This window comes from Orbicella franksi, chromosome 7 (assembly GCF_964199315.1).
Source record: "Orbicella franksi chromosome 7, jaOrbFran1.1, whole genome shotgun sequence".
Classification (NCBI taxonomy): domain Eukaryota; kingdom Metazoa; phylum Cnidaria; class Anthozoa; order Scleractinia; family Merulinidae; genus Orbicella; species Orbicella franksi.
The window spans coordinates 3,191,406-3,205,104 of record NC_138151.1 but is presented as its reverse complement, the minus strand read 5'-3'; the positions used below and the strand labels follow the sequence as shown (position 1 = coordinate 3,205,104).

The window sequence follows — 13,699 nt, the reverse complement described above, 5'->3', positions numbered from 1 at the left end:
GGAAGAAAAGCCGGCAGGGCAAGCAAAAAACCACACACCAACCCCCCCCCCCCTCTTAGCTCAAGGTCTGGATCCGCCACTGAATACAAATTGGAAAGTAAAACTTGCCACTACTCAGCAAATGCCGCAACCTCGTTCCCAGGGCCTCTCATCTTAACCCCCCCCCCCCCCCCGCTGGAGGGTTCCCCCGCTCCAGGGGGCGGTAAGATGAGAGACCCTGGGAACGAGGTTGCAAATGCCGCCTGTACTACACCCTGCTAGTAACCTGAAGACAAAGTCATTTCAAAACTACTTTTCGTAGAAATTACGAAAATTACGAAATTAAAACGAAAATTTACAGCGCATTGTAGGGCAGTAATGTGTAACGACAATTAAAACTCTAAAACTCTTACAGTACGTACTTGAACTGACCAGTTATACAACTCGCATCTTTGGATTTCGCGCTTTCTTCACGTACGTGGCTAAACGTCTGTAAACGAATATACTCTACGTGTACTAAACGTATAACTTTAACCCTGCGATGGACTAGCATCCCATCCAGGAGAGAGTAAAAATACTCCTGGTCGCTTCATGCTACAGAACCGGAGATATAAGCGCCGGACTGATGGGCCACCTGGCTCGTATCTGTCGTATGCAGACTAACCCCCGGGGGGGGGGGCGTACTCCCTTATATGGGCTATATAGGTATGTGCGGCCCCAAAGAGTAGGGTTTTCCAGCCGTTTTGGTCATAAATAGGGTATTAATTTTGGCCATTTTGGTCTTAAATTGGGTATGGTTTTAGCACTCTAGTCTTTAATTAGGTATGTTTCTTGGAAGAAGCTACTTTTTCATCATTATCAATAAGACCGTCAACAAAAGCCCTTCATAACTTACGTTTAGGGCAACTCTGTCAGCCGCAACGGTCATAAATAGGGTGTCAAATTTTTGGCGAGGTCATAAATAGGGTAGCAAAAATCGCACATTTTGGTCATAATTGGGGCATGGGTTTTGGGAAATGGGCCGTACACCCTCACCCAACTTTCTGGGAGTACCCCCCCCCCCCCGGGGGACTAACGCAACATACCGTGTCTATAGTATTCTTCTTCTGGAGTAATGGGCGAAACGAAAGGTTTTAACTCGTCCACAGTTGTTTTTTGTTTAACGGAGAACTGACGCCGTGGACAATACGACGGACAAAACATGAACTCCTTTGTTTTCATCTTAACCTTCGCGTCTTATAATTTTTTTTAACGAGAGAAGACTGGGGACGAGTTAAAAAACTTCTGCCTGTGTTCCTACGCATCTCTCTAGTTTCTATATACTTAATTTACTTTGCGATACTTTACTACAATTTAATGGCAAAATAGTAAAGCAATTTAAAACACAAAACCTACATTTCAAGCTTCTCTAGCGATCGGTCGCCATCATATCTTCTTATAAGGTTCAACCTACTCTTCAGGGGCATCTAAACTTCTGTTTGTCTCTATTTATACTAATGTCACAAACTTAACATTTGATGAGAGATGATCAACATAGTACTTGCGTTGTAAGAGTGATATATAACATTTCGAGATTGAATTAATTATGATCGTCGTGGCCCTGTGCTTGCTCAAAGAACATGAAATCCTGAAGTGAAATCAAACGACAGCAACTTTAGTCTCAATACAGGAGTTCACGCTCCATGGGGCATTATGGGTAATCGGGGCAAATTTACAAAGAAGCAAAGCCGTAAAACAAATGCTTGTCTTTATATTTTCTTTCTGATTTCACATCTGGAGACGAAACATACACTGTAGACAGAAAAACCCCTTTTCTACATTTACTAGCGTTTTTGAGTCGATTGAGCTAGGCATTAGCCTACTTATCAGAGTAACGGTGATGTTATTTTTGTGGCTTGAGCGGCCAAGACTTGATCACATTCGGTTTTAAAGGTAAAAAAAATTCCTACGCCCACAACAACTGCTCCATCGGCTCAAAAACGCTCTGGTAAACCTAGAAAAGGGGTTTTTCCGTCTACAGTATATGTTTCGTCTCCAAATGTGAAATCAGAACGGAAATATAAAGACAAACATTTGTTTTATGGCTTTGCTTCTTTGTAAATTTGCCCTGATTACCCATAATGCCCCTTAGAGCGTGAACTCCTCTATTATTACGGTAAGACTTAATAACTATTAAAAATAATCAAGAACTGTTTAAAATACGTTGCACACCGCGGGTTGTCGAATAGACAGCGTTCAATAAATTGTGTAGCCTTATGTAAAGGAAGTTAGAAAACAAGACTGCATTGTGACCTCCTGGCAGGACACCTGGCTAAGCTGCGCTCCAGCCAATGATTCTCGTCCCCAGAGCCACCTGTCCCTCTCGCTCGTGGGGTGGCTCTGGAGATACACGATTTGATGGGCCTGATTCTTGGAGCAAGATTTTCACTGATTCAATGATAATTTCCTTTCTGGAAATATCCCCTGGTTGATCTCTAACTAAACCGTTCAACTAATTTACCTTCAGACCTCCAGGAACTTAAAACTTGGCTTGCATGAAGAATTTTCAGTGAAATCTTCCATAACAGAACATAAAAATGAACATACTTGAGGTCAGAATTTTAATTTGTTTTGTAACTATTTCCTTTTTCAAAATCTGTGAAGATCTTTATGTGCTGTATACCCACGAATACATTTTTAGAACCTAAGCAGATCATGTTTCCAGAGTCACTCTTTTATAAGCCAAGGTCTGCCCATTAAGAGGGACAGGGGCTCTGGGGATGAGAATAGTCTAACCACAGGCACCAGACTCTCCCGGGGGGAGGAGAGACTCCCACGCTCGTTGTTTCCCTTGGGGATGTCATGGCAAATTTTGGTCTCACTTAAGGTGTGAAAACCCACGATTTTCAGATGTCAAGGTATCTTTTGGGGTTGCTCTCAAAGAAACAATAAAAAAAAATGCTGTCCGTTTCAAAGCAGTATCTTAGAGGCATCAAATAAAGTTTGAACTATGTCCACATTGGTCTCTCTTAAGGGTTTCATTCAAATTTTTCGCTGAACATCCCCAAACTCTTCACATAGGAGTCCTCGTCCCCCTCCCTGCCCCATGGCCGACTCTATGTCTTGCTTGCTTCATGCTTCCTGCTTGTCTTGCACACTTATGAAAGTATTATGTCGTGAAAAAGTGTACTTACAATAAGGAAACAAGCACCAAGAACAACAGCTTTTGTTGTTACATCAAGGTCCATAGGAACTAAAATAACAGAAAAACAAAGACTAGGAATTAATGAAAGATGTACTTGACAAAATTCACAGGAAGGCTTAAGGCTTTAAATATCATGTTCAAAATGATAGGCTTGATTTTCGAAACTCTTTCAAGTCTACGTTCCAGAAAAGTGGCTGGTAATGGAGCCCATCAAAATCTCTGGGGGACACTCCCACAAGGTACCAAGATCTCATTTTGTGGGCTTGGCTTGGAATTTTTTGACTCCTAAGAGATACCAGTTCTAAAACAACACATTATGTCCTGTCATATTTGTTTGGCTCAATACCCTCAAAGATACCGCAAAAGCTTCTGCTGTGGACCCAACGAGGCACCAAAACCACTTTTGTTTCCCCTAAAAGGTATGATGAGCACCCAAGTGCTTTTATATGCAAGTTCCCTTCCCCTGCCAGATTGTATCATCATGAATGTTTTGGGTTTTCATTTTTTCACTTAACCCTTAAAACATTGCATAAAACTATGTATTTGAAAATAGTAGCGTTAATTAAAAACATTTCAGATTAATTAGTTTTGAGAACTTAAGTAAAATCATGCACAGGTAACATTTTTTCTCAAACCTGTCACCACCATTGATTCTAATCATCTTATTGTAAAATCTTTTGGGTAGTCCTCCTGTACCCTTGAGGGTAACTCAACAAAGTTTTATTCGGGGAGGCTCTGTTCCAAGATCCAAACCCTGCATGTAATCCTCTAACCAATACATGTAACTGTTTCTAAAATAAAATCTTGCAAAGGGAATGGACTCCCTTTCATCTCCCATCAAAATCATTTTTAATTTCTTAAGAATGAGTGACCCCAACTTTGGAAGATAACTTTCAATCAGTTACTTTTGATATTCTCACACAGTAAGCTGTAAAGGCTAATTGATGTTTTGTTCAGAAATGATAGGACAAAATGCCACCCTTGTACTACCCCTCAAAAACATAAAAATATATATAATGCTTTATTGGGCCAGCAGAATTATATTATATTACAAACAACGTTTATGACCCAAACACTGAGTAAACGAGGTTTCTTTACTCCAAACAAACTGCTTATACAGTGCTTTCCAGAACAGTCCTTAAGATACTCCACTGTAAGCATCCAATGAAGTGATTTAATTAAATTTTGTGAGATGAAATAGGTCACTTTCAATATATTAAAATTCAGCTTGAAAGTGAGGTCTCGAGGACACAAACAAAAGAAATGAATAAACATGTCATTCAATATTTCCTTTGTTTGTGTCCTCTGAGCCCCACTGCCAAGCTGAATTTTAATATATCGCAAATAGTTTATTACTAATAGATGATGAATTTCATGAAATAAGTAATCGAGGGGACTTACATGTGATGCCAAAGTTATCGGCGTCAGTGAACGCTTCCTTGGCAAGGCCACTCCACTGTTTGGAAATCTTTCCAACCTGGTTTTGGCCATCTGCAGAGAGTACCTTACAAGTGCAAAAAAAAAAGTTCGATTGACATTCAAATTTATTACTACCAGTAATCAAGTATGTCATGATTATTATATTCAATATGCCTAACTGTCACACTGATATTAGATTTACATGCCCAACCACCTCCCCCCCCCCCCCCCTGAAAAGGCCCCAAACTAAGGAGTAAATAGAACAATGATCTTGAAGTGGAAGGTCAAGTTACTGTAGTGTTTGTAAATATACTGAAAACTTTTATTAAAAATTTACTAGTTTTGGCTAAGAAAGAAATAAAGTAAATTATAGAGAGACTGCCACAACATTTTAGAGCCTCACCTGGAATTCAACATCTCCACAGATGTTACACTGACAAAAAGGTCCCTCAATGCGTAACACTGTTTCCCTCTGAGCATTTTGAATTTCAAACTTTGGAATACAAATCGACCACCTGAAAATGATACAAAAAAAGTTCATTTATATGGCTTACTTACAAAATAATCAGTTACACTGTTATTAAATATGATTGGAATATTGTGCATTTTCAGAAAATATCCATACCCACCCCAAAGAAGGTTACTGAAAATTCTGAAGGGGAGGGGGGTTTCAAAAACCAAAATTTTTAAAAGAAATTATGAAGCCGAACTGGAATTTCTGGAGGTGTGGGAGGGTTGTAACCAAAAAACCTTCCGCGGGAGGGGTAGGAATATTGTATGGAACAACACATCAATGATCAAGATATTTATTTTGGGGACGGAAATAGACTCTTTGTGCCTAACAAAATGGTTTTATTAGCTTGTGTCACTAAGCATTTCAAATGTTGTCCTTCAGTACCATACTGGATAATCTAGTGTTCTTTTGAGTGACACCTTAAACTACTGTAAAAAATTATTAAAAGTCAAATTATGTTCCAAGTTTTCACCGATCCATGGCTGATCATCAGGGATAGAAAATATTCTGCTGTACAATTTTATATAATAAGGTATAGGTGTGTTAACAGGTACCAGGGAATTTAATGTTAAGAGGTCACATTTCATTTCAAACTTAGTTATAATGTGTACAGGACAGTTTACATAAGAAGTTTTTTTTCTTACTCTTGAGCACAGTAACCAAGAACAGTCCCAGGGGGTGACTGTACTTCAATCTCTTGAAGGCAGCATGGAAAGAAACAAGATGAGCAACGCAGTGGGCGTGTCAGATGGATAACTTCCCGCTGGAGATTGTCTAAGATTTTCATTTCAAAAGGTCTGCCTGGACCACAGCATTGCCGAGTACAACAATCTGTGTCTAAAAAAAAAAAAAAAAAAAAGTGGTGTATGAAATAGCCATGTTAAGCTTGTAGGATCAGGTGCACTAAAGGCATACAGGATCGAGTGTTGATCGATACCCTCACTCAATTCCCCTGATTGACCTTTGATGGACACTTGAATGATACTCAATCAACACTTCACCGACACCTCCTCGGTTGACACTCAATCGATCGACACTCCATCAACATCTCGATCGACAGTCAGTTAATTTTTGATCAACGCCTATGAGTCAGTCAACATGTGGCTGACTACATTGTATTGACCGACTGTTGATCAAGTGTCAATCAAGTGTCAACCGAGTATCCATCGTGATGTTGATTGAGTACCGATTGAGATGTTGATCAAGGGTATCGATTGAGGGTATCGAGCAACACTCAACCACGGATACCTTTAGTAAACATGATCCAGTTTGTATTCTCTACACAATAACAGAGTGGGACAAGTGAACATTTTTTTATTTTTATTGCAAAAACACATAATTACTTAGATTGTACTTTATAATCTACTTACAAAATGGCATATACTCACTCTACCTACAGTTCAATACAATACAACACAACACAATGCAACGCAACGCAATGCAACGCAACACAACACAACACAATGCAATGCAATGCAATGCAATACAATACAATATTTTAGAATATTTTACAAGCAAACTGTTACTAGACTTTAATAAAACACTGCCAGAGGGCTACTTGCACTGGATTAACGTGATATCCGAGCGGTTAGAGTAAAACACAGACTGTAGACTGTAGACTGCAGACCAGGATTAAAATGCAGACTGAAGACTACAGACACTGAGTTCAGACACTGACTTCATGTTATAGGGAGGAAGAAGGGTCCTTCAAAAACCCTGGGTCTTGTCATGTCAGGATGTAACAGACATTATTTTGATCACTCTGTTTACATAACTCTCCTTAACCTAGTAAGTAAATCTTTTTGGGTCTTGAACATAAAATCTTAACCCTACCATAAAGCCTGCATCTTATAAAATGTCTTCTTATCATAAATCACACTTATTTTATTAGCTTTGATGTCATCAAACATCCATCAGATCAAAGACAAGATAACAAATTAAAATGTTCCCGTTCTTATGGAAACTTAATGTTAATAGAGGGTTGTACAGGGGGGGGGGGGGGGGGTCTCTGGCATGGTTCACGAACAAAAAAAATTGAGGATCATGGATCACACATATAAAAATTTTGTTTTCCCGAATCACGAAAATAAGCAAGTAAGATACTCTTTTTAATAACCTGTTCTCACACTAGAGAGAGTTTTTGAAGAAAGGAAAATCATCAAAGACTAAGTTAAGGCTCCATATTGCAAATCGCATGTCTAAGTCATTCTCGATAGACGACTCTAACCATTCGGAGGATTCGTGTCTCAAAATAACGTAGGATAGGGTGGTGAAATCACGAATATCAGTGAATAATTCAAGTTCCTCATGGGTCAAGCAAAACCTTCAGGTGATGGACCACGAACTAATTATTTCCTAAATTCACGTTTCACAGGAAATAAAATCAGCTGATCACGCGTCACGAGAATACCCCTCTACGACCCTCTTAATATAAGGTTTGGTATTCTCCAATCTGTATTAAATTTCCAGTAATTCACGCTTTTGATGTGAATGTTTATCAGCTACTAGACTTAATTATTTTAGTGATGCAACAAGGAAATATTATTTATTATCAACGACAGACATGATTGCTGTGAGTTACTTGTAAAGAATGAGGAAAAATTGTTCCAAGGATTATCTGATAGAGCCGAAAGAAGGCCTAAACAGGAACACTGTTACTGAGTGTTCCTGTTTATAGATTCAATCAGTTCCACCTGAAAACGCGCGGGAAAAAAATAACTTCATTCTCACACACAGTCTGCACTTACCTCAATGAACTACGCAAGTTTTCACCAAGTAAAAAAAGGTAATGTATTTGTCAAATTTGTTAAAAAGTCCAAGGAATTCAAGAAAACATTTTTAAATTAAAGTTTATCATGTTAAAAACAGCTACATGCATTGAATGTGTCAAAACGTGTGGCAGCTGAACTCATGATCTACACAATGTGGCAAAAATACATCATTGTTATTAATAAAATCGAACACACTTACCTTCCGCAGCAAAAAACACTTGCTGCCCCATGCTGTTTAAAATCTTGTACTTATTGTTCGTCTCGAAGCCCGTGAAAGCTGCGAAAAATATTAAGAATAAAATGCAGCATCTGATAATAATAATACAATATATTTAGCGGGAAGTAATATCTTTCCGATAAGCTTTATAATATATAGTAAGACTGATGCCATGTCTCTACAAATGTTCAGAGCTAATTAATTCTCACCTTCCAGTAGTTCGACTTGCTGTTTTACCAAAAGCTGATCGATTTGGGTGAGGTATTCCAAACCAGGTGGACAGTTTGCTGGCGCTGGAGGAGCTTGCATCCACTGGCTTTGTCCTGGGGCAGCATACCCTAACACCGGAAGAATAGTCGCGATACGTACGCACGACTCTACATTTAAGCTTATATAATTTTTTGGGTAAAAAGCTGTTAAAACGACGCACACTAAACGTCTTCGATCATTAAGATCATTATCAGACTGATGAGCGATGTTTAGTGCACATAGTTTTAACAGCTTTTCACCTAAAAAAAGTTAGGCTAAAATTTTAATCGAGGAAATGTTCCCAATCTCTGCATTTGAAAACAACGTAACAAAGCAAACATACAGTTTAAGCGACGCAATGTTAAATTTGAAGCACTAAAAGGTGATTCACCACTTAGCCAGAAAGCAAAATTATACAAGCTTATCATTTTTAAATGATAAAGAAAAACGACGACAACAGTTTTTCTTCGCAAAATATTCTAAAAACAATTTTAAAAGAATTCGAAAGAAGCGGTATTTTCCGTGTTATCAGCACGTTCCATGCCGAAGTTCCTGTGCTGTGATCGCATACAAAAGTAGGTTAACAAGATTAACAGTAGAAGTTTGGCGGGATTTTCCTAATAATAAGGCGTGAATAATACAATAAGCCTAATGAAACCCGCGAAAAATATCGAAATTTACCAGGTTGTTGGTTGACAGGAGGTGCATAGCCTGGTTGTGTCGGAGCATATCCAGGTTGTTGTGGCGGTGGATAACCAGCCTGTGGCGGTGGATAACCAGCTTGAGGCGGCGGATAACCTTGCTGAGGTGGTGGATAACCTTGCTGAGGCGGTGGATAACCACCGTATTGATTTGGAGGTCCACTATTTTCTACAGGAGGCGGATAGCCGTACCCTTGGGGCTGTGCCATGTTGAAATGTAGATTAATGACCTCAATCCGAGCAAACAAGTGCCACTTACCCCGTGTCCCAGGAAGTCAAGCGTTGCACGCTTTACAAGATCCGTTATGATCTCTCGTATGAAGTGATTCAAAATGTTGATGCCAACAATAGGATATCACAAATTTATGTTGCAGATATGAGAAAACAAAAGAAAAATGCAAAAATGTAAAGTGAAAGTGATTTTATTAAAGTTTTTCTATTTCGTGACCAAGACTCCTTCGTGTGGGGTCCCCTGAGAACGAAGTACTAGAAACTTTTTCCGTTGTCAAGGCAGTGAGTGAGGTGGCTTATGGGATAGTCAAAATGGCCGCCGAAACTTCGCTTGAAGAACAGGATGTGACCATGGAGGAAAGCACACCTTCTAAAGAACAAGGAGTACAAAAGATGTTTACTCTGAAAAAGTGGAATGCCGTGGCCATGTGGTCTTGGGACGTAGAATGTGATACATGTGCTATTTGCCGTGTGCAAGTGATGGGTCAGTTTTTGCTTTCTAAATCGTTCTAACTTGTATAAGCTGATTTATTGTTCCTCGTTTACAATTGGTGTTTTCATTAGAAGACTTATGTTGCTGATTTAGATTATACTGGCAGTATAAACGATAAGAAATACTTGCTTCTGGTTGAAAGTGTAAGTAAATATGTGGAAATGAGTGGTGAAAAGCTTGAGCTTTAGCTTTAATTAAAAAAAAAATCACCCTGATATAAGCATGTTCGATTGGCTACAGATGATTTCCATCCATCAATCAGTCAGTCAGTTAACCAGCCAGTCAGTTAGTCAATCAATCAATTAACCAATCAATCAATCAATCAATCAATTGGTTGACTGATCGGTCAGTCAGTCAGTTAGTCAGTCAGTCAGTCAGTCAGCAAATCAATCAATCAATCAATCAATTCAATCAATCAATCAATCAATCAATCAGGCACTCAATAAGTCAGTCAGTCAATCAATCAATCAATCAATCAATCATGACAATTAATCCAACTTTATTTGTCATGGGTAGCACCAAATACTGTACTTACATGTACTGCCAATGCTTTCCTTTCTCATAGATGCTTGCCTTCGATGCCAGTCCGACAACAAACAAGAGGAATGTGTTGGTAAACAGCTGTTTTTAACATACTGTATATCGTCAATTAAGCACTTACAGCCAACCAAACACCCCTCCTTCAATCTAAAACCCCCATGGAATCATGGCAGAAACACCAGTGCATGCCATATGAAGAGAATTGGAATAATTGCTCCAAGTTTCTTGCCAAAAATTATTACAAAAATAAAAAAAATACTTATTACAAAGAGAAACTCTCATTTGCACTTCATTGATATGTGACAGTACACCAGTCAGTCTATATACCATGTTACTGGTGTTCACAGAAAATATTAAGGGGTGGTGAATGGTTAATGCAAGACTTTGTCAGAAGACAAGACTAGCGTTTCTTTTGGCGAGTCCGAGACATTTTGACTTCTTCATCTGGGAGACCGGAGACTTCAGAGTGTGTGAGACCTTTCAGGTTCTAAGACATTCAGATGTCATTTGTAAAAACAAAAAAAAAACAAAACAAAACAAAAAAAAAAAAAACGGAATAAACAAATAGGTAGTTCAAGACTTTCTTAGCCTTGCAAAAAATCGAGACTGTGAGAAACCTTTATGAAAAAATCAAGACTGCAAGATGCACATAACTGCTAAAAAATGAGAGGGTGAGACCTGTGAACTTCAATGAAAATTTTGTGAGATCCATGGTTTTTTTATAGACCATTTACCACCCCTAATATAGTACTTCTTGTAAGCCACACCTGGTCGTCTTACAATGCATTTATCAGGCAGGTCCAGAGACATGGGTAGCTCTCCTCAATGAAGTGGCTGGAATCATTGTATAATGAATGGGAGCAAGTGAATGATGATTTTGAAAACTTTTTTGTTCTAAATTTCAGTTGTTTGGGGAGAGTGTAATCACTCATTTCATAACTGCTGTATGTCACTGTGGGTTGTGCAAAATAACAGATGTCCATTATGCCAGCAAGAGTGGGTTGTACAAAGAATTGGAAGATGATATCCTGGGAATCCAGTCAGCAAACTGTACTCAAACAACTGCTGGTTTTCTATTTATATGAATTCAAAATTGGAAGCTTTGAGATTTCTGATTTTTACATAGCAAGTCAAATGCTAAGTTTTTCTGTTTTGAAAGAAGTGAATATTAAATAGTAAGATACTTGTAAAAATAGACATCGAGTTAAGATATAATGATCCACACATAGTTGGGTGACAATAAATAGATATCAACAACCTGGAGATGAAGTATAGTAAATGGTTTGAACCCAGGAGTATCAGTAGTTTGTATAGTAATCGTCTGGGTGAGTGTAGTTCTGAAAAGAACTGTTGTTGTTGGGGACAAACAACAGTTCTTTTCAGAGCTACACTCAGCCAGACAATCACACTATACGAACTGGAGATGAAGTGTTTGTGTACTTGGTTACTCCTAAGCCAACTAATAGGAAGGGTGTTATAGGGGGTCATACATTCTGCAAAAGGCCATATTTTGTTCCTTCAAAACCGCAGACCACTCTCGTTTTCTCCAAAAAAACTGAAACCTTCCTTCTAGTAGGACAATTATCATCATAAGCAATCTCTTGAAAATAGGCAATAAAGGTTTTTGATGTGTTAGGTTAATAATCGTTTTCTCCTCACAAACACCACAAGATCTTAAGAACAGAATGAGTTCAAAACCAGGAGACTATGATCTAGATCATATTGTTTTGTTCTAATTCCATACAGTAACCTGCGAACAAAAAGTATTGACGTCTGATAGGCCTTTCACAAATACAAACATTGCTTGAAATGTTTATAACAAAACCACGCAAAAAAAAAAAATCGCAAAATTTATGATTTACGCAACTGCACGATAATTTCTTAACTGTAAACTGCCAGATGAATGTGGGTGTACACGTAAACCAGCGCTCAAAATTGGCTTAACCTGCTTAACCGCCAGAGTTTTCTAGACCCTCTGAAAGGCTTGCTCAAATGCTATCAAGAGTGGACCAGGCACAAAGGGTATCATTAATGTTTTAGTCTTAAGGGCCCATTAACTGATTTTTTCGAGCCGTTGCTAGGGAATATTTATTCTCATATAACCTCGTCATTTTTAGTTACTTCAGAGTTATTTCATGTATTTTAACTTTTTCATGATCAGCAACACTAGTGATGACGTCATCAGGCCACGCCCATGGTCATGTGACTCATTCTGAAAAAATGCAAAGGCTCCCAGGCAAATTACTTAATCGCAATTTTTTTCATTGATTTAATATTTTAATTTAAATCCTCATTACGCTATGCATAGATTTTGTTTCATTTCTAAAAGGTCAGATTTTGAGAGAATTTCAAAATATTAAAAAGTTCGTAATTTTCTGAAAAAAGCATGATTTTGAAAAAGAAATGCATAGCTATCTTTCCAACGTTGGCTTTAATCGAAATCCGTCAAAAAAGGCTGGATTTAAGGAAAAACCGTGTTTCCTTTAGCATTTAAAGAAACCGGAAGTGCGCCCTATATATATTGGAAATTACCCTATCAGCGCGTGCGCAATTTACACTACCAGCTCACTTCGGTAAGATCAAACAAAGCCACACAGAGTAAGTTTTTCTCTTTCTATTTCTCTTGTTTTTCCATCTTTCTCTTATTTTTTCTTTGCTTATACTTTTCTTACTTTGAATTTTGTGAAACACAAAGAAAAACATCTAAAATGTGAGCGAATTTGGAAGTTATTGAGTTATTTTTATTTTCTTCGCTCAGGCTGACGTAAGTAACCGGAAGTGAAATTTCACCTCCTTAGCAACGAGCGCAAGCGTGCACATAAATCAGTTAATGGGCCCTTAATACACTTCACAATACAGCAAGGTAAAATTAAAATAAAAACAAATAAATTATAACATTTAGAGAGGAAGCCACATCGGCCTTAGCAGCTGATTTTCATGCGGGTCCTCTGTCCCCGTCGAATTGGAGGTTTTTATGGAGGGAGGGAAACCAGAGAACCTGAAGAAAAAACACCCTCGGAGCAACGTGAGAATCAACAACAAACTCAACCCACATAATAATAATAATAATGATAATAATAATAATAATAATATTTATAATGCGCAAATTTCATAAAATGTTCAAATGCACATGACAAGATTAAAAACAGAAGAAAAAGGCTAAAAAGCTAAAATTACAATTAAAAGTAAACTTACAATGATTTTAAAAAGCTTAAATTACAATTAAAAGTAAACTTACAATAATAAAAACAACTATGATAAAAATGCATGACGGAAAAGGTGACTCTTTAGCTTGGCTTTAAAAATACTAACAGTGCTGGCGCTTCTTATAATTATGTCAAATGGTAGCGCATTCTAAAGTTTCAGTGCAGCACAGGTAAAAGAACGGTCACCTAGTGTAG

The 13,699-nt window shown here is 38.1% G+C and overlaps 2 protein-coding genes and 1 long non-coding RNA gene across 3 annotated transcripts in view; 2 read left to right on the top strand and 1 right to left on the bottom strand.

The window, feature by feature from the left end:
* The window catches only part of LOC145493200 (uncharacterized), an 82,247-nt gene extending 76,411 nt beyond the window's left edge, over positions 1-5,836 (top strand). The window contains exon 7 of the long non-coding RNA XR_014050104.1: positions 5,753-5,836. This is a non-coding gene — a long non-coding RNA (uncharacterized LOC145493200). The remainder of the gene's footprint in view (positions 1-5,752) is intronic.
* Positions 444-9,332, bottom strand: LOC145493175 (phospholipid scramblase 2-like). Its single transcript, XM_081472592.1, has 8 exons — positions 9,015-9,332; positions 8,294-8,422; positions 8,067-8,144; positions 5,741-5,933; positions 4,986-5,097; positions 4,565-4,667; positions 3,153-3,211; positions 444-1,606 (listed from the first exon to the last, which is right to left on the bottom strand). Exons 1-8 carry the CDS (start codon positions 9,241-9,243, stop codon positions 1,559-1,561), a joined length of 951 nt encoding a protein of 316 aa, XP_081328718.1. The 5' UTR covers positions 9,244-9,332; the 3' UTR covers positions 444-1,558.
* A 147-nt stretch (positions 9,333-9,479) lies between these two features.
* Positions 9,480-12,338, top strand: LOC145493193 (RING-box protein 2-like). Its single transcript, XM_081472612.1, has 3 exons — positions 9,480-9,749; positions 10,324-10,371; positions 11,204-12,338. Exons 1-3 carry the CDS (start codon positions 9,578-9,580, stop codon positions 11,320-11,322), a joined length of 339 nt encoding a protein of 112 aa, XP_081328738.1. The 5' UTR covers positions 9,480-9,577; the 3' UTR covers positions 11,323-12,338.
* The last annotated feature ends 1,361 nt before the right edge of the window (positions 12,339-13,699 follow it).